The 20,933-nt window shown below is 42.3% G+C and overlaps 1 protein-coding gene across 4 annotated transcripts in view; it reads right to left on the minus strand.

Annotated features, from left to right (window-relative positions):
- LOC115079057 (protein phosphatase 1 regulatory subunit 12A-like) overlaps positions 1 to 20,933 on the minus strand; it is a 120,863-nt gene that overhangs the window by 76,827 nt on the left and 23,103 nt on the right. For all 4 annotated transcript variants that reach the window (XM_029582061.1, XM_029582063.1, XM_029582060.1 and 1 more), the window contains exons 2-3: positions 17,613 to 17,743; positions 16,988 to 17,106 (exon numbers count right to left, since the gene is read on the minus strand). In XM_029582061.1, the coding sequence (XP_029437921.1) occupies positions 16,988 to 17,106; positions 17,613 to 17,743 (250 nt within the window). The remainder of the gene's footprint in view (positions 1 to 16,987; positions 17,107 to 17,612; positions 17,744 to 20,933) is intronic.

Consider the following 20,933-nt stretch of genomic DNA (forward strand, 5'->3'; position numbering starts at 1 on the left):
CGTTGTACCCCTTTCCAGATCATTTATAAATATATTAAAAAGCACCGGTCCAAGTACAGATCCCTGAGGCACTCCACTGATTACCTTTTTCCACTGTGAAAACTGATCATTTAATCCTTCTCCCTGTTTCCTCTCTTTTAACCAATTTGCAATCCACAAAAGGACATCGCCTCCTATCCCATGACTTTTTTGTTTTATTAGAAGCCTTTCATGCGGGACTTTGTCGTATGCCCTCTGAAAATCCAAATACACCACATCAACAGGTTCACCTTTGTCCATGTTTATTCATCCCTTCAAAAAAAATAAAAATAAAAAATAAGAACATAAGAACATGCCATACTGGGTCAGATCAAGCCCAGCATCCTGTTTCCAACAGTGGCCAATCCAGGCCATAAGAACCTGGCAAGTACCCAAAAACTAAGTCTATTCCATGATACCATTGCTAGTAATAGCAGTGACTATTTTCTAAGTCAACTCAATTAATAGCAGGTAATGGACTACTCTTCCAAGAACTTATCCAATCCTTTTTTAAACACAGCTATACTAACTGCACTAACCACATCCTCTGGCAACAAATTCCAGAGTTTAATTGTGCGTTGAGTAAAAAAGAACTTTCTCCGATTAATTTTAAATGTGCCCCATGCTAACTTCATGGAGTGCCCCCTAGTCTATTATCTGAAAGAGTAAATAACCGATTCAAATCTACCCGTTCTAGACCTCTCATGATTTTAAACACCTCTATCATATCCCCCCTCAGCCGTTTCTCCAAGCTGAAAAGTCCTAACCTCTTTACTCATACGGGAGCTGTTCCATTCCCCTTATCATTTTGGTCACCCGTCTCTGTACCTTCTCCATCATAATTATATCTTTTTTGAGATGCGGCGACCAGAATTGTACACAGTATTCAAGGTGTGGTCTCACCATGGAGCGATATAGAGGCATTATAACATTTTCCTTTCTAATAATTCCCAACATTCTGTTTGCTTTTTTGACTGCTGCAGCACACTGAACACTGAGATTTGTGAGGCAAGACTTCCCTTGGGTAAATTCATGTTGGCTGTCCCCCATCAACCCATGTCTATCTAAATGTTTTGTGATTTTATTCTTTATAACAGTTACCACGATTTTTCCCAGCACTGAAGTCAGGCTCACTGGTCTATAGATTCCTGGATCACCTCTGGAGCCCTTTTTAAATATTGGGGTTACATTGGCCATCTTCCAATCTTCAGATACAACGGATGATTTTAATGATAGGTTACAAATTTTTACTAATAAGTCTGAAATTTCATTTTTTAATTCTTTTAGAACCCTGGGGTATATAACATCCGGTTCAGGTAATTTACTACTCTTCAGTTTGTCAATCAGGCCTACCACATCTTCAAGGTTCACCGTGATTTGGTTCAGTTCATCTGAATAATCACCCATGAAAACTTTCTCTGGAACGGGTATCTCTCCAACATCCTCTTCAGTAAACACCGAAGCAAAGAAATTGTTTAATCTTTCTGCGATGGCCTTATCTTCTCTAAGTGCTCCTTTAACCCCTCGATCATCCAACGGTCCAAGTGTCTCCTTGCAGGCTTTCTGCTTCGGATATATTTTAAAAAAGTTTTTACTGTGAGTTTTTGCCTCTATGGCCAACTTCTTTTCAAATTTTCTCTTAGCCTGCCTTATCAATGTCTTACATTTAACTTGCCAATGGTTATGCTTTATCCTATTCTCTTCTAATGGATCCTTCTTCCAATTTTTGAATGAAGATCTTTTGGCTAAAATAGCCTCTTTCACTTAAACCTTTAACCATACCGGTAATCGTTTTGCCTTCCTTCCACCTTTCTTAATGCATGGAATACATCTGGTCTGTACTTCTAGGATTTTTTTTTTTTAAACAATGTCCATGCTTGTTGCACACTTTTTACCTTTGTAGCTACACCTTTCAGTTTTTTTTCTAACTATTTTCTCATTTTATCAAAGTTTCCCTTTTGAAAGTTTAGCGCTAGAGCCGTGGATTTACATACTGTGCCCCTTCCAGTCATTAATTCAATTTGATCATATTATGATCATTAATGCCAATTGGCCCCCACCATCATTACCTCGCTCACCAAATCCTGCGCTCTACTGAGAATTAGATCTAAAATTGCTCCCTCTCTCGTCAGTTCTGAACCAATTGCTCCATAAAACTGTCTTTTATTCCATCCAGAAATTTTCTCTCTCTAGCATGCCCTGATGTTTCACTTACCCATTCAATACTGGGTTAATTGAAATCTCCCATTATTACTGCACTACCATTTTGGCTAGTTTCCCTAATTTCTCTAGCATTTCACTGACCATCTCACCATTTTGGCCAGGAGGACGGTAGTATACTCCTATCACTATTGTCTTCCCCAAAACACAAGGGATTTCTACCTATAAAGATTCAATGGAATATTTAGTCTCATGTAGGATTTTTATCCTGTTGGACTCTATGCCAACCCATATATAAAGCTCCACCCCTCCACCAAGATGCTCCTCTCTGTCATTGTGATATAATTTGTACCCTGGTATCCCACTATCCCATTGGTTATCCTCCTTCCAACATGTCTCCGAGATGCCAATTAAGTCTATGTCATCATTCACTGCTATACATTCTAATTCTCCCATCTTACTTCTTAGACTTCTAGCATTAGCATACAAACATTTCAAAGTGTGTTTTTTGTTTGTATTTACATTCTGCTTTTCAGTTGACAGGGATAAATTGGAATCTTTTAGCTCAGGTGAGTTTTTAATTTAATTATAGGCACTTGGACTACTTTTATTATAGTGGAATCTCTGTTGGGATGTCCTAACTAATGCTTCATTAGTATCCTTTGAAGATACCTTCCCTCTGAACCATGCACTACTGAGCGACTGTCAGCTTTCCCCTTTGTTCTAGTTTAAAAGCTGCTCTATCTCCTTTTTAAAGGTTAGCCCTGTTCCACTCTGGTTAAAGTGGAGCTCATCCCTTTGGAAAAGACTCCCCCCTTCCCCAAACGTTTCTAGGAACTTTGACAAAAGTATTCTGTGACGGGCTCCATCTGATGATGTCACCACATCTGTGAGGATTACCATCCTGCTTGTCCTGGGAGAACACAATAAAGCCTTGTATCAACACTTCCTGAAACAGAGTATGTAGGGCTAGGTGGAACAGCAGCCAGCCAGGTCACTAAAAATGGAAAAAGTTGACCATTGGAAGGCTCTGGAGGCATCATAGTCTGAATGGATTTTCAGCTCAACAGAACCTCAATTATTTTCTTGTGCTTACTTTTCAACCTCGGTTCATATGAACATGGCTCATCAAATCACACTGAACGTCTGGGTGCTCCTCCTCCCTCCCTTATAACGTGAAAACAGCTGGATATAGTTTTACCCATAACCCTGGAGTTTTCAGAGTCGGTGAGTAATGGAGAGGGGAGGGGACAAAGTTATTAATTTTACCATAGGAAATGCATGGGGGATTGAACTGAGGATAACTAGAACATTGTACTTTCTCCTAGTTGTTTTACATATTAGGAGGGTAATTTTCAAAGTCATCTGTCCAGGCAAAACAGCGCTTTATCTGCAGAAATGCGTGCTGGCACACCTAAGGCACAACATCCATAACTTTACCTGCAGTGTGAACAGGCATTCGTGGGCACACGGACTGAAAGGGGCTTGCACTTCTGTGAATACCTTGAGAAATTCAAGAGTGTGCATGCAATTTGTTTTGGGGAAGAAATTACCCTCACAAATTAGCAGGCACAAACGCGTGTGGGTAGTTTTCCTGGGACAATCTGCAAAGTGAAAATCTTCGCAAATCTGTGTAAGGTTTGCAAGTAAGAAGCGCCCACAGACTGTGTGTCAACCCTGCAGATGGTTAGCAGCCTTTTACTCTCCTGCTCTGCTGCAGTAACTTAAGTGACATCTTTTTGTACCTCCGAATTCAGTGAGCTGTTTGTGACTCATCACTGAGGTAGAAGTCAAAGCTGCATCCATTACTACACAAGGGATTGAAGAATCCGGATTTCATCACTAATTTGAGAAGGTGGCGCCCCATTTAAGCATTATAAAGTGACAGAATATCTTCTGAATAAGGAGTTCCAGCAAAGTCCATCCTGGCCTGATATCCCACCATAACTTACTAGGTGAGAGGCAAGCTCTGACTTGAAAGTAATTGTACAGTATTTGCATATACTCTTTTCTAGAACAGCAAATTAGCAACTTTGATTCCACCATCCTACATAAGAACATAAGAAATTGCCATGCTGGGTCAGACCAAGGGTCCATCAAGCCCAGCATCCTGTTTCCAACAGAGGCCAAACCAGGCCAGAAGAACCCGGCAATTACCCAAACACTAAGAAGAACCCATGCTACTGATGCAATCAATAGCAGTGGCTATTCCCTATGTAAACTTGATTAATAGCCGTTAATGGACTTCTCCTCCAAGAACTTATCCAAACCTTTTTTGAACCCAGCTACACTAACTGCACTAACCACATCCTCTGGCAACAAATTCCAGAGCTTTATTGTGCGTTGAGTGAAAAAGAATTTTCTCAGATTAGTCTTAATTGTGCTTCTTGCTAACTTCATGGAATGCCCCCTAGTCCTTTTATTATCCGAAAGTGTAAATAACCGATTCACATCTACTCGTTCAAGACCTCTCATGATCTTAAAGATCTGTATCATATCCCCCCTCAGCCGTCTCTTCTCCAAGCTGAACAGCCCTAACCTCTTCAGCCTTTCCTCACAGAGGAGCTGTTCCATCTCCTTTATCATTTTGGTTGCACTTCTCTGTACCTTCTTCATCGCAACTATATCTTTTTTGAGATGCGGCGACCAGAATTGTACACAGTATTCAAGGTGCGGTCTCACCATGGAGCGATATAGAGGCATTATGACATTTTCCATTTTATTAACCATTCCCTTCCTAGATCTTTTTCCTGGGTGGTAGCTTTAATATGGAACACAATCATAAAATAAGCATCTGCACCCCTCCCCCCTCCAAAATGAAATCACTAATCATTTGCTGCCCCAAACACAATCACACTCAGATAACCACAGTCTGACTCAATACCTCACCACATTAATGAGCATCTGTGGCCATTCCCAAATAAATCACACTCAGGTCCGTCAGCAACCAAACTCAAGCAAATCAGACTATTCCCCCTCCCCAAAAGAGCAAAGCCACAGAATTAAGCAGGCCAACAGCAAATGAGACACCTGTATGAACAACTACACATGGCTAATTAGCATACTGTAAATGTGGGTCTGGGATGGATTGCAACCCTTCAGGAAGATTGTAACTGCAGGTCCAGGAGCTTTGCAGTAGCACTTCTTGAATGGTGCAATTAAGTTCTATATTTAGACAGGATAAAGCTCAGTGAAAGTATAAGCCATTGATCATGAGAATGTGAACAATGGGTGAGGGGAAGAGTGGGGTGTGTGTGGGGCGGATTTCTTTGCTCCAAGTGGCAAGCTGGGCTCCTCTTAAAATCAACTCTCACCTGCTCCAACTGATCTGGGGCAGGCAGGTCTGACACTCTTCCTGGAGATCATGCTTTCCCTGGATAGCGTAATAACAGCTGCTACAACTGGACAGCTTTCATTTATACTTGGTTTATTCCACCATGAACACCTCCATGCACACATTAAAGATTCCCGCTGAGCTGCCCTGTGCTGAAAGATACTACCATAGCAGCTCCAAGCAAAAACAGCACCGCACCACAGTAGGCGGCCATTACTTGAAACCAAAAAAACCTGCCATAGCTTGATCATCGTAATCAGAAAGTTAAGAGAGGCTGAAAGCAACAACGTTCAAAGAAACAAAGCACCTTTTAAACCAGGGAATGAGAAAAAGCCAAAGAAAAACTGGATTACAGACCAGAAAGAAGCTAATAAGTCTAGTGGCCAATTTCAATCAAAGTGGATTCACAATTTGGAAAGATTCCAAGTCTCTTCCACCATTTCTACATAGGCTGCCTGGAAGATAAGCTTGAATGTGGAAATCTATAATCTAAGAGAGATCTCTCACAGATAGCCCTGTTTGGAAAACTTTAATAAGAAGTAAATTAAAAAGGAACACAAAAATGTGCACTCCTTTAGTTCATATCCTCCTGCCATATATGAAACATTGCTCTGGATCTTATTTAATTTAATTTCTCTCTTGCCATTGTGCCTTACAAACGTGGGAGTCAGCAATGCCAGCAACAGTAAAATAAGAATAAAGGCCAGAGGGGATCATTTAGTTAACTGAAGGCAAGACTGAACTTTATGTTTAATTTTTAAGGTGGGTGGAAAATCATGGATATCGAGAGAGAGAGAGAAGGTTTCAGGACGGGAGAGCATTCCAGTGAGATGCTGCCTGAGTTGGCTCGGTGGCTCTCCATTTTCCCTGGCCAGAGATGCTGCAGCGGCATCTGGGAGGAAGTCACAGACATTGTGCAATGGTGTCACCTACTGGCCAGATTTAGGGGTCCCTAATTGCAGGGCTCCATAAGGAGCCCCTCAGCCGAGGAATGACTGGACTAAACTATGTTGGGAAGGCAATCAAGACAAGGGGATAAATCCCCGATTAGTTGCGAATGAAGGCTCTTAGTATTGGATCCAAGCCCTCATTCCAATTGAACTGAAAGCCCGAAAGAGCAGGGGGGGGAACTGCTAGCATGAAACCCTCCCAATAAGCCACCTGTTCTGTTTGAGGAATGGGGAGAATCGGTCTAAAATAGGAATGGAGCTGATGAGATGGGGAATAGAGCATCAGAGGGGGAGAGATTCACAGATGGATTCAAAACATTTAAAACAGCAAAACTTCACTGGGAAAAAGTTCAAACCAGCCAGGAGGTGTGGGAGTGATGGGGCAATCGGAACATCTCCTTTTTTCACTGTTAACCCCCCCCATACCTTCAATGAACCGGAATGAATTCTGCTGTTACACACCTTCATTTGAGATACTTTTACTAACTACTGTTAAAAATCATTTCCCTTCCAGGGTGGATATTTTTCTCTGGAGGAGTGCGGCAGATACTATATCATTGTCTATTTTTATAGTCGGTCACTTTGAGAAAGAATTTCAGAAAGACGATGATTAATCAAGGACAGGTCAAGCCCTTCTTCTTGACTTTAGTTTGAGAACGAAGGCTGGTTGTTTTTTTTTTTGGACAGTGCTCCTGCCTTGCCTGTGCACTACACCTCGAGGAGAAATAGCACAATCCTAACATTCAGGTTCCCTTCTGAAGGGCTGGAGACAGAACTAAAGCTTTCTGGCGTGCGCCAACCTCAAATGACCGAGTTCGGTTTCCTAGGAAGAGCTCATTAAAAGGTGTTTTTTCCCTTCGGGCAGATGTGAGACAAAGCATTTTTAAAAAATATCCCTTTCTGCTGCTTAGGTTGAAATGATGCACTACAGCTGCAGAGTCACATCGAAGTGTTAGCGTTCCAGTTTCCCACCAGTAATCATCCTTTGGTTGCTCTCATTCTTGAGAACCTCATCCGTTTGTATTATGGATAGGGCTTCTGATTTTAGGCTTTAGCCAATAAAGCACTGCTAAAATACCCCTGATGTAAAAAAAAAGTGTTTATAAGATAAACACCGGAAAGCACTGCTTCTCCTAGTACTCTCTCAGCCCTCCTTTTGCCTGCCTTGGATCCTCCATTCTGTTTGTGTGTGCTTCCACGCCGATTCCTCAACTGCAAAACATATGTATTTGTTTCAACCTGTAAAAGTATCCGGCCATAGTGCCTACATAGTAAACAACATGGGTAACACCAAACAAGCCCCGATTTTTTGGTACCTCTCAAAAAACACCTACATTTATAAGTTATAAATAAATAAAAGCCCAATGGATAGTGGATTTGGTACAGTTTCATAATTCTGACATTGTTTGGCCTGGTTTCTAATTGCTCCTTTGAGCCTCCAGCTCAATCAGCACCAGCCTCTACTGGACTATGGGGCCATGAGCCTTCACTTAAATGTCTAGGAATTGTCATTTTCAATCCCTCCCACTCATTCTAGACACCAGTGACGGCCTTCGGCCAGGAGCCGCCCACTGCAGCTCCCTCTGGGATCCCATAACACACGTGTGCTTATGTGACCACTACATGCTGCCTCGTGCAATGACGGATGCCTTCACCCTGAAGCTGGGAGCTTGGCCTCCGCAGCATGCTCAGCCCTGTCTGGCCCGAGATGCACAAACCAGTTTGGACCTCTCACATGGCAGCAAGCGATTCAAATACATGCGTTTGCTTTGAATTCTAGGCAACAAAGAGAGTCTTGTCTGCCAAAACTTCTTTTGCACTAGGGTCACCCTTTAGCTTTGTGTGGGCTGTATTTAATATTTGGGACACAGAGTGGCAATGGAGCAATGTGCAACACAGTATCACCTTTACTTTGTTTCTACCACAGCAGGCAAGGCTAAGTAAGAAAAGCATTCAAAATGTTACCTATTTAACCTCAGGCAAGCTACAAACATAAAGACAGAAAAAAGGTTTAGATTAATAAATGTCATTGTTCTAACTGGCAAGAGAATTATGAAAATTACCTGCTGGAAGGGGTTTGTTACAGAGAGAGCAACTGTATGTTTCGCAAACTCCCACCCTATCCCAACCAAAAATATGTATTTTTCCAGGGGCACTAAATGTGCTTTCTGTGTTATGATGGTTGCTAGCTACAGTCTGCATGCTTACGTGAAAGCACCTGCAATCGGTTGAAAATGGGGAGGTAGAAGCAAATAAATTCCAAAATTTGCTGCAGTACAGAGCGAGAAGGATAACACAGGTGCATTTTGGGATAGCTAGGTGGTTTACAATAAAGCTACAAATTCAGCCCAGGCCACAGCTGTTGCATTCTGAGCAATGGATGCAGCCACATCTGCAAACCCCTCCCCCATACACACAGAATGAAAAAAATGTTTTAGGACACTAGGCACTATGTTTGGCACTGGAGCTTCAGAAAGAAAGGGGGTGCATATCAGAAAGACCAAGAACAACATTGTAAACTGACCCAGCTCCAGGGCTAGTTTGGATGATCTCGTACAAAATAAGACCTGTAGCAGGGTACCCTACTTCACCACTTCCGGGTGCAGTAACAAAACTGATTCTGCACTATTTCAACTCTCCTAGCAGGGATCAAGTTGTCTCTGGCAACCAAGACTTCAAAGGATTCCCAACTCTCCCACTTTCTTTTCCAAAGCAGCCACGGAAATAGTTTGTAAGGCTGCTTCAGGGCTTCCAGTTTACTTCTAAATATCTTTAACTTCTGAGAACAAAGATCGGCCTCAATCTGCAGCTCTCTCTCCGGCCGATGAGAAAACTCTGCTCAGAGGGCTTTACTTCTGGAATCTGGGCTCAGCGACCCCGCCGAAGTCAAGAGACTCGCCGACACCTTGCCGTGGGCTCTGCCCGGCCCCGGCACCAGGCTCTACCCACGGCACCTCGGCTTGCAGGAAAGGAAGGGGAAGTCCGCTTCCATCTGACGCTGTCAATACGGAAGGACCCGTCCAGCGGTCCTCGGAGGACGGCTCTCCGACTCCTCATCTGCTTAGGCATTATATATTTTTGTAATTTTGAGCTTTTATAATTTGATAATCTTTATGTTCTTTTAAATTTAAATCTTTATTTACATTTGTTTTTTATTTAGTTATGTAAACCGTTTTGATTAAACACTGTTTGTAAAGACGGTATACAAACACTTTTAAATAAATAAATAAATACAGGAAGAAAGAGACAAAGTAGCGAGCTAGAGACCGATAAAAGAAGAGAGAAGCTGAAACCACTCTCCGGAGGTGAGAAACATGAGCCACCTGGGAAGAGCCGCCTTGCTTGCCCCTCACTTCCATCCCCATTTCATGCACAACCACCAACCCCTGACCTGGTTTGCTCATTCACCCCAACTTGTTTATAAACCAATAAAGTCTTTTTCCTTATTAACATTAACTAGCATTGCTCCATTCAAAATATAATTTCAACTGCCTAATCTTGTGCCCTAAGTGTAACAATCTTCACTTATCCACACTAAATCTTATCTGTCCGAAGACTTCCAATTTGTCCACGGTATTTATAGCCCTCTGGGACCTGAATGAATCCTGCGATGTGTTTACAGTATGGCTGAGTTTGGTACTGTCTGCAGAAATGGAAATCCTGCTGTTTATGATCCCCGTGTAGGAGAACTGACAGACGGTGAGCGGTGGTAAATGGAACCTACTCCGAGGAGAGAAGGGTGATTAGTGGGGTAGCACAAAGATCAGTTCTCGGGCCGGGTCTATTCAATATCTTTGTCAGCAACAGGGCAGAAGGGTTAGACGGAAAGGTCTGGCTTTTTGCGGATGGCACTAAGATCTGCAACAGAGTGGACACGCCTGACGGAGTGGAGAGAATGGCAGGTGATCTAAGCTGGTTTGGCAGCTAGGATTCAATGCCAAAAAAATGCGGTCTCAGGCACGTGGTGTGGAGAAACCCAAAGGAGTTCTTGTGCATTGGGGGGGTGAAAGACTGATGTGCAGGGACCAGGAAAAACCTCGGGGTGATGGTGTCTGATCTGAAGCAACGTGACAAGGGATGCAGGGCTGTATAGAGAGAGGCATAAACAGTAGGAAAAAGGAGATCGTACCTTAAACTGCATAGGGACAGGGAACCAAAATGGTGTGGGGGGTCTGCACTGGAAGACTTATAAGACTGAAGGCCCTAAAAACGTATATCCTGGAGGAGAGGCGTTAATGACGCCCGGGAATCGAGCCTTATCCAGTGGAAAGAAAGCTGTAGAACTAGAGGACATAATATGAAGCTCTAAGGGGGGTAGACGCAGGAGCAACATCAGGAAATGTTTCTTCACAGAATGCACGGAGTGCCCGGCCAGAATGGTCCTGGAATTCAAAAGGGCATGGGGTAAACACAGAGGATTCTCTAATGGAGAAAGGATGGAAAGAATGAAAAGGGGTAACTTGCATTAAACTGGGGTAACCTGCATGGAGTGGCAGTTGATAAACAAAAAAAAAAAAGCTTGCAAGGAGGACTGGATGGACCACTAGGTCTTTTTATTTATAAAACATCTTGTATTCTGCAAATCCATTTGGTTCAGTGTGGATTACATTACCCACATAATTAGAATACATAAGACATATAAAATATATCACCACAAATAAAATCAGTAATTTTCTATCTTATTATGTCATTGTAAACTGTAGGTCACAGATAACCATATTAACCATTTGTCACTTCATTCAAATTCAAAAGGGTTATTAATGCAGACTCAGCCGGGCATCCTAAAACCGCAGCGTTCTTAATCTGAAAAGCAGTCTGCGGAATCCTAATCAAAACATTTAGCAAAACCCAGCAATAGTTTATCAGGATTGTTTCCCCAAATCAAACTGGCTGCTAACATTCTTGAAAATCCCACTTTACTTTTTAAAAAAAAAAAAAAAAAAAAAAAGGGCATTATTAGGCCCTGGATGAGGATTCCAATTCTGTTTTAATAACCAACTATTGCCTAAGATTGTTTTGTGGGATGTTATGTGATTTGGTGGAGATGATGGATGGCGGGAACAGTGGTATCATGACATAAATGTATGGGATAGGATGTAGGTGATGACTGTGGGTTAGGTGGTCATCTTTGCTGATGTTATTGATTTAAGCTGGTACATATTATACTGGTGTTTTATATTTTTTAGGTTTTCATTATGGTTTATGTTATTGATGTATGAATTTTCACTATACAGTACCCTTATAAACTTCACTTATATATCTTATATAAAGTGAAGTTTATAAGGGTACTGTATAGTGAAAATTACTACCCCTCAGATGGAAAGTATTTAGTTTATTTATTTAAAAAATTCTTAACTGATTTCCCATCCCCTAAGAGTCACCCGAGGTGGTGTACAAAGTGAAGTAATGCAGATCAAACACAATTCATATATCAATAACATAAACCATAATCAAAACCTAAAAAATATAAAACACCAGTATAATATGTATCTAACCCACAGTCAGTCATCGACCACATCCTATCCCATACATTTGTGTAAATGTATACACACACACACACACATATATATATATATACATACATACATACATATACACACACACACACACAAACACAGTATAGTGGACTGGTAAAACAAGCAAATGCAGATTCTGCAGACCAGAACTGGAAACAGTACAAATCTCATTGCTCGATGTGACGTGCTGATATCAGAAGGCCTATATACAGAAAGGCACAACAATAGCAAAGCTTAAACATTAGAAGCTGGGTAAACATTATAACATTATTGTACCAAAAAAAAAAACCCAACACACACACTAGGAGTGCAACCCTAACAGAATAGAAGAGAATAAATAAATTGTGATCACCTAGGACATTCCTCTTCTAACCGACAAAAACTGATGCTAGAAAACCGGATGTTAGAATGGAGAAACAAACAAGAACAGCATTCTTGATGCCAAGTGACTATTCTATGGATCATATGGAGAAAGCAATCAGAGACCAAGAAAATTTAGCAAAAGACACTGAAATAGTCCCAATTGCATTGGGTGCTACTGGTCTGATTAATAATTTCCAAGCGCACCTTGATATGTTGCCTAGAAAAATGACACCGTACGAACTCCAGGCGGCTCTCTCTGGCACAATGCAGTAAAGTTGAGAGACTGAGATCATCCCCAGCACACCCTGGCTTATGAATGAAACTCATGCCTGTCAAGGTATGCGCAAAACAAGCCCATCTGGAGACACTGCCCCTATTTATTTCATAATGTGGGCTGGTTTTATGAGGACAGACATCCTGCTGTCCTCAGAGAACTACTGCTAGAGATAAGCAACTTAGCATCCTGCCTGTCCTCGGAGAAAGCAAAGTCCTCACATGTGGGCTGCCCTCAACAAAAAAAAAAGGGGGAAAAACCACCAAAAGATTCCCAACAGGCAGAAGAAGTTTTGGTGACAGTCATTTTCTCTTTTCCTTTTATATAAGGGCAGCCTGGAAATAAATAATGGGCCCTTGAGTTCTACACCTCAAATAGACTCCACAGGACAGACCTGACTAACCTACTGCTGTATTGGTCATCCCTTTCCAAACAAAGGATAATGAGATGTGAATGCGTGGACCGAACACCACATCGCTGCTTTGCAAATCTTCTCTGTGGAGGCCAATCTCAGGTTGGTCACAGAGGCTGCAAAGGCTCTAAAACTAGGAGCCTTGACTTGCCCTAAAGTGGAGGCAATCTTATCCAATTATAAAGGGTGCCCAAGGCAATGGCTCTTCTAAGTTGGCTGGTGTCAAATGAAACAAAAAGCTGGATGGACATTAGGTCTTCAGTCTATGCCAAATAGAAGGCCAAGGCTCTCTTGCAATGCAAATTGTGCAATGCTTGATCATCTTTGTGGACATGTCGCCTATGTCAAAAATGTTGGAAGGGCAACTAACTGGTCAAGGTAGAGGTCAGGCACTACCTTAAGCAGGAACATAGTAACAGGATGCTTCTGCACATGCATCCTAAAATACTTAGAAGATAAGTCACTAGGGCCACCAAAAATAAGCCCTTCAGGACAAGCATCTGAGTTCATAAAAGTTCAGAAGTTCAAAAGGAGTGGAGTAGCTGCTTAATGTAACCACAAGACCTCTGGGGACAGGGAAACACCTGCAGTACCTGAATGTAACTCACCTGGAGCTACCCATGAAATGGCAAGAGCTAAAAATCCAAATGAATAAATCCAAATAAAGGGGAAATTTGATGTTGCCAGATAATTTCTTTGCGTCCTGCTAGACCAGTCTTTACTTAATGGAATTTCTCTCCATCACAGCTGCCAGAGACAGAGCCCACAACTTCCTTTTCTCCCTTATGATGTTAAGTCCAGCTACAAGGGAGGTGTGGCCAGTAACCTTCAGACAAAGCAAGAAAGGGACAGCTAGCCTACAACAAACAAAGACAAAACCAAGGCTGCCTCAGAGAGAGGCATCCCCTGATCCTCTCCAGGCGATTCCATAATCAGAAAGAAAAATAGCACCTTCTGGATTACTTTTATATTTTAATTGCTCACGTATGCTACCGTGTGGCATTGTCTGAGAGGTTTGCATTCCCTTTTATCACTGGTAGGAAGTACTGGAGTGCTAATCTGATGGCCCTCATCTCTAATCTGTTTATCGGCTACAAGGCTTCCCCATCCAGCCAACTCTACTGAGCCAGCTGGCCCTGGCAATATGCTCCCCACTCGAACATGCCGACATCTGTAGTTAGGACGACCCGGTCAGACGGCTCTAGATTTACCTCTTTCACAAGGATGGAGGGGTTCAGCCACCATTCCAGACTCTTCTGCAATGGGGGAAACTCGTAGATCTGAGAGGTAGGCAACCAGCATGTCAGCAGCGTCTGCTGTAACAGGCACCTATGTGCTCTGGCTCATGGTACTAAGTCTACGGCAGCTCTCACTGATCCCAAAAGCTGAAGATAATCCCGCACTATGGGCGACCCTAGGATGTGGAATGCTCTTACTTACTCTATTATTTTGGGGACTCTCTTGGGGGACAGGGTCACTCTTCTTTCTGCTGTGCTGAAGAGAGTACTTAAGAAGGACTGAGAGAGCTCTAGGTTGTTCTTTACATAGTTTACCAACCAACCTAGCCTTTTTAGGAGCTGGACTACCGTAACTGATGCCTGCCGGATGTCCTAAACCGCCTTTGCACTGATGCGCTGTCTAGATAAGGATTTATTATCTCTTGTGCAGAGCTGCTGCCACAACTGCCATGACCGTGCTAAAAGGTTTTCGGGGCAATCGAAAGCCTAAAGAGAACAGCCTGGAACTAGAAGAAGTGTTCGCTTAGGACACAAAAACGAAGAAAGCTAGGTATATAGAGATAGGCTTCCGCCAGATCCAACATAGACTGAAACTCTCCTTTTCTTACTGCTGCCAAGACAGAGTGGAGAGTCCCCATTCTGAAATGGGGTATCCTTAAACACTCTGTGACCCCACTGTAGGTCCAGGAAAGGACTAAAATGTACTGGTTTTTCTTAGGGTGGGTCCAGGACTATGGCTTCTAGATCCCGTAATGTCAGAAGGATAGCCCTTACCGCCTCCTTTACGATTTAAGACTTACATGCGGAGATCATAAAGGTATTTGGCCCCACGGAGATGAACTCCAGTGCATGCCACCTTAATATTATGTCCAAGACCCACTGGGTCCATAGTAATCCGGGTCTACCCTGAGTAATACCATGACAGGCGTCTGCCTACCAATACTATCACTGGAGGGATCCGCTGGATATCACTGTGAAGGGTAACTGCTTCCTGCGACTGCAGGTAGCTCTCTCCCCTTGGCCCCTCGAAAGGAATGGGTCTTAAACTGCACCTTGTGCGGGGATGCCTGCTAAGTCGACTTGCCCTTGCATAGAAAGATACTTGAGATGTTGGCGTCTGAGCCCCCATATATGCCTGATTGTGTTCAATCCTCCCGGAGCCTTCAAGGTTCAGACTCCCTCAAATCCTTCACTACTACTCTAAATACTCTCTGAGTAGTAATTCCCCTCTAAAGGGAAACTTGCAGGGGCAGATTGCTGAATCCGCTGCCCAATTCCTCAGCTAGAGGAATCCTGGCTGCCGCTCCAGAGGCAACTGACCTAAAGAATAGTCTAATCAGGTCATACATAGTGTTTTACATATCAAAAAGAAAAAAGCTATACCTCAGTATTCAAAATAAATACACAAGTCACTTTCATTAAAGCATCACAGCATAACAAAATAAGAAAGAACTTAAAGCAAAATTAACCAAAGATCAAATATTATACATTCATTCACCATCACTAATATACATGTTAAACAACAAATAATAAACATAAAACATTAAAACCATCAAAAACTAGAGTAATGAGGTCCCATACAGAAGTACCAAATTATACAATATACTACAAGACAACATGGAAAGTCACCACCACACACAATAACAAAAAAATTCAAACACAAAAAATATCCATCAAAAAGCAATGAAAAAAACAATGTCCACAAAAACTTCAAAACAACCACTGACAGAGCCACAAAGGATTCAAAAATAACTTGACAAAGTTCCACCACAGGCATTGAACTAATATCCAGAACATCTTCAAAGTTCTTTAAATCCATTTGTGAAATGACCTGCTACAGTATCATACCAAAGCTTCACCACTGGCATTAGAAATATTTCCACGTCTCCAACACAGCAGACTAATATTGACTGCAAACAATCAACAAGGTTTTATAAAATCAGGTCATTCACAAACAAGCAGGTGGAAATATATGCACATAAGCTGCAAAATCTACACGCATAAATCTCTTATAAAATAGCAACTTGCTGGTCCTGCCTGGGAATGTCCCTAGACACCCCCTTTTTTTTTTTTACACAAATGTAGATTTACTCCCAGACCAAATAGCATATGCGCAGGTATATGCTATTTACATGCGTACATGCTGATTTTTACGTATGCAGCTTTTAAAAATTCAGCTTTAAGGCTTTACCCAATGTCTGGAAAAATCTCAAGCATTTAGCAGAGTTCCCAGTCATAACCTGTGAACCTAACTTTTCACATGCCAGCATTCAATTAAAATATCCCCTTTTCGTCTACTAAACATTTTTTCCCTATAAGTCACCTCCATCATTCTCCTAAGCTGAAGACTTTCCTGTTTTCAGTCTTCAAAAGCTATTTATTTATTTTTTTAAGTTTTAGAAAGGAGAGAAAACATTAAAAAAACCCAAAAACGATATTTGGGGAAACGCTACAACATACGATAGACGAACAGTTTATCACTAATGGACTCTCTCCCACCGCTACACACACAGTCAATAACTTAAGTGTACTGAAGACAGAGCCTGACGAGTATATTTTTGATCACGTGATCTCAAACAGTCCAATCACTGCGGACCCTTACTTTCAGTATCACATACTCATTCCTCTCCTGTCACAGATCATCATATAAATATTGTCTTGCTCTGAAACACACAGGTCATCTACCGGGACGCATTCTGCTGCTTGGATCCTCCCCTCGTACCTTGTTTCTTGATCTCTGCTTTCAACAGTTTCTCCATTGCATTCTCGTGTGCCACATCAAGGGGGAGCTCTCCCTCACTGTTAACAGCTGCAATCTTTGCTCCATGTTTGATCAGATACCTGCCCAGGAAGCAGGGGCAAAAAAAAAAAAAAGTCACAAAAGGAATTTGCTTTGTCCTTTACCCATTCTTTTTAAGATTCTGCACATTGGATTTTCTTTTTCATATGACAAGTACCATGAGTTACATTAACTTCCCAAGTCTGTAAGTTATCAGGAGCCCCAGCGCTCAAAAAAGGTGAATAAAAGTCTTATTCCTAGCTCAACACTCTCCAGGAAAAGACATTTCTCACCACATTTACCACAGCTCCCTCCCCAGCAATGGGTGTTTTCCTGGCCAGACACCACCCCCCTCCCCGCCATTAACGTCTTCTTCTAGTTCCATCTTGTGTTGTGCTTACAGATGGACATCTTTCTATGTTTTTGCTTTCCAATTATCTTCTGCTTGAAACCTTTTACTGTTTCTCAATCCCACCCAAAGCCCATTGGGATTCTGATTGAACATTTTAGCTGCTTGCTTACAGTCATGAGATGAAACTAGAACCCAAGAACAAACCCCATTACTCACTCTGCAATTTCCACGAATCCACAGGAAGCGGCTGCGTGGAGGGGTGTCCAGCCCTCGTTGTCCGGCTGGTTTACGTAGGCTCCATTCTCCACCAGAAACTGCACCATGTCAAAATTCTCATCAATGCAAGCCTGCGTGAGACATTAAAAAAAAATAAAAAAAGAGAGAGAATGAGTCCACCATTCAGTAGTAGTGGAGAAGTTATGTGGCTAAATTAGCCAGAGAAGTTGTCCTGGAAATTCAGTGGCATAAACGTCCCACTGAATATCCCCAATTAATGGTAGCCAGATAACTTTAAACATAACCAGAAAGTCTTTAGAATATGATCGATTATGTATAAAGTTATTCGGCTACAGTTGGCTGGATAACTTAACACATAACCAGCTCTATTCAAAAGAATATAGCTGGTTAAATAAAAAAAAAAAAAAAAAGAGATTGAGGGTCTATAGGCCCTAAGCAGATTCCTCCTCCCTTCCCTGTGAGCTCCAAAAAGCTTGGCGCTGCTGGCCAAGCCTGCCACCCTCTCCTCTAATTGGCTGCAAGTTAATTTGTAAAAATTTATAGGGCCACGGTCAGTGCCTCATCCATGTTCCTGGGTCCCAGTTTTTTTGGGTTTTTTTTTTAAATATATGAATCTCTCCAGGGCTCCCCTTACCCACGACCCCAACCCTATCCCTCCCACCTCCCTGTACCTTGAATCTGCAGTCCGGATTGCGGCAGCATCCTACTGCGATCCAGGCCCAGTGCTTCTACCTTGGTGTTGCTAGGTAAAGGCAGAAGTGCTGGGCCCGGATCGCAGTAGGATGCTGCCGCAATATGGGCCGATCAATACTTTAATTCAAGGTACAGCGGGTGTGGAAAGAATAGGGCTGTGGTGAGGGCTAGGGGACCCTGGAAAGATTCAGATAAAAAAAAAAAACAAAACAACAGGACTCAGGAGCGGGGGTAGGGATGGAGGGGGGGGGGGGGGTGAGGCACCAACTCCGCCCTATAATTTTTTATAAATTAACTTGTGGCCAATTTGAAGAGAGGATGGCAGGCTAGGCCCAATAGGGCCTGTAGGCCTGCAATCTTTGTTTCCCCCTTTTGAATATAGTCAGTTATATGTAAACTTATCCAAACACAAAAGGCTGGATAACTTTAGACCTACTTTGAAGCACTAAATTTATCCGGCTAACCTAGCTGGATTTACCAGATATTCGGCTAAGGTAGCCAGATATCTCAGCCCTTCCTGGAATGCCCCTTTAACCATCTAAATTATAACCGGATAACGTCTTAATTTAGCCGGATAAGTGGCTGAATATGCCCCATTTGCCATTTAGATGGATAACTTTTGAGTTAACCGTCTCAATGGCTTTTGAATATGGACCTCAATGCTCCAGCTCGGCTGAGGAAAGAGGAAGTTTGAACAATGAATAAGTAACAGAGTGATGTAGAAGAGGTGAATAAACAGCCGCTCAGAATGTGTCACAGACTGTGACTCCCATCACTAGTGTAAGTTCAACTTGACTGCTTCAGAAACCGGCAGCTGAGGTTTGTTGGGAAGCAAAAAAGATTCAATAGAGGAAGGGCAGACAGAGTGAGAAGATCCAGAGTGGAAAACAGGGCAGGGGAGACAGAGAACCAGAAATATTTGGCTGAGTGGTGAGGCAAAGTCAGAGCAAAACCAAAAAATCCACATACAAAAAGTCATGGAAACAAGGGATAGTGGCATCCTAGGCTGGATGAAAAAAGCTGCCACAGCTCTCCAGACTAGACAACAACAAGCATTAATCATATAGGTACAGCTGTGAAGTTAGCTCTAATAATTCATGTGACTGCAATACTCCTGCCTAAGATAGCTCAGTCTATTTTTGGATACAGGTAGGTGAAGTGGATTACACAAGGTCATACAATGAGGGGTGGAGAGAGAAATCAAAGCAGGTCAGATTCACAACTCAGTAACCCTACCATTGCGCTATCCTGCCAACCCTGCACCTGCTGTTGCTCTCTGGACCAACCCACAAACTGGATGCAAAACCCTGAAAAGAGATTAAAGATCACCAAAATCAGAATACATCTATACTGCAACAAATGAGAGGATTCAGAAAAAAATAAGAGAGAGATATACATAATTTTATATCTCAATAGACATTCAACACACTTTACAACCACATAGAACATCTCAATTATCTCCATCTCTGGTGTAGAAAACCCAGCAGTCCAAGACAGCATAGAAGTTGGCAAAGGAACAACGTTATTACCCAAATACAGCTGGGTGACCTGAGGCATAGGGAGAAAGGTGACTTGTCCACAAACAGTGTTAGTCACTAATAAAGGGATAAGAAATGGCATCCTAGAAGTTCTCCTGATTCATAGCTGAGGGATTTTAACTCTTAAGCTACACTTCCTTCCAAGTTTGAACCTGAATTTGGGTTTCGTTTCCAAGCAAAAAATATTGCTTAACACAGCAAACCATCCCAAGAAACAAACAACTTTTCCACCTTTGAATAAGAAACAAAGCAACCTTGAGACATGGTACAATACACTTGATATCAATCCAACATCTAAACACAATACCCCTTCACTGTCAGTAAACCACTGGACATGGACAAACAGGAAGTTTGCTTACTATAAATGGTATTCTCCGTAGACAGCAGAATTCATTAGTCATGACACGTGGGTGACGTCATATGACAACACCAAATGGACCCTGTTCTCTTAGCTCAGAGATTTTGCTCTACTGAGCATGTGCAGGAGCTCCTGAGCACGCATAGCCTTGTGAGCCCCTCAGTTGATTTTCCAGGGAGGCAGGTGTGTATTTAGCATGGCTAATTCATCCTAATATCTATGGAGAGCACAGTCTACAGTCATTGCTTTCTCTATTGTCAAATAGGGCTGAATTAGCCAAGATACATGGGGAATCTCAAGCTGAGGGTTGTAACAGAGCACTTATTGAAAGAAAAAGCAACACGCACCGCACTGTGGACAATAGACTATGGCAGAATTTATCAGCCCAGTCCTTGGGGCACACCAAACCAGTCAGAAGATCCACAATAAATATACATGAAACTGATTTGCATTCAAGTGCATACAAAGCTCTCTCATACACATTCACTGTGGATTGTTTAGATGTGCCCCAAGGACTGGGTTGAGAAGCATTAGACTATGGAGTGAACAAGCTATGCAAAACCACTTATCCAAATTTACAGTCACTTCTTAATGGATTGTCCAGACAGTAATGGGATGTGAAGATGTACACTGATGACCAAATCACAGCTTTGCAAATGTCTTCAACAGGCATGGCTCACAGATGAGCCACTGATGCAACCATGGCTCTCA

Source organism: Rhinatrema bivittatum, chromosome 17 (assembly GCF_901001135.1).
Source record: "Rhinatrema bivittatum chromosome 17, aRhiBiv1.1, whole genome shotgun sequence".
Taxonomy (NCBI): domain Eukaryota; kingdom Metazoa; phylum Chordata; class Amphibia; order Gymnophiona; family Rhinatrematidae; genus Rhinatrema; species Rhinatrema bivittatum.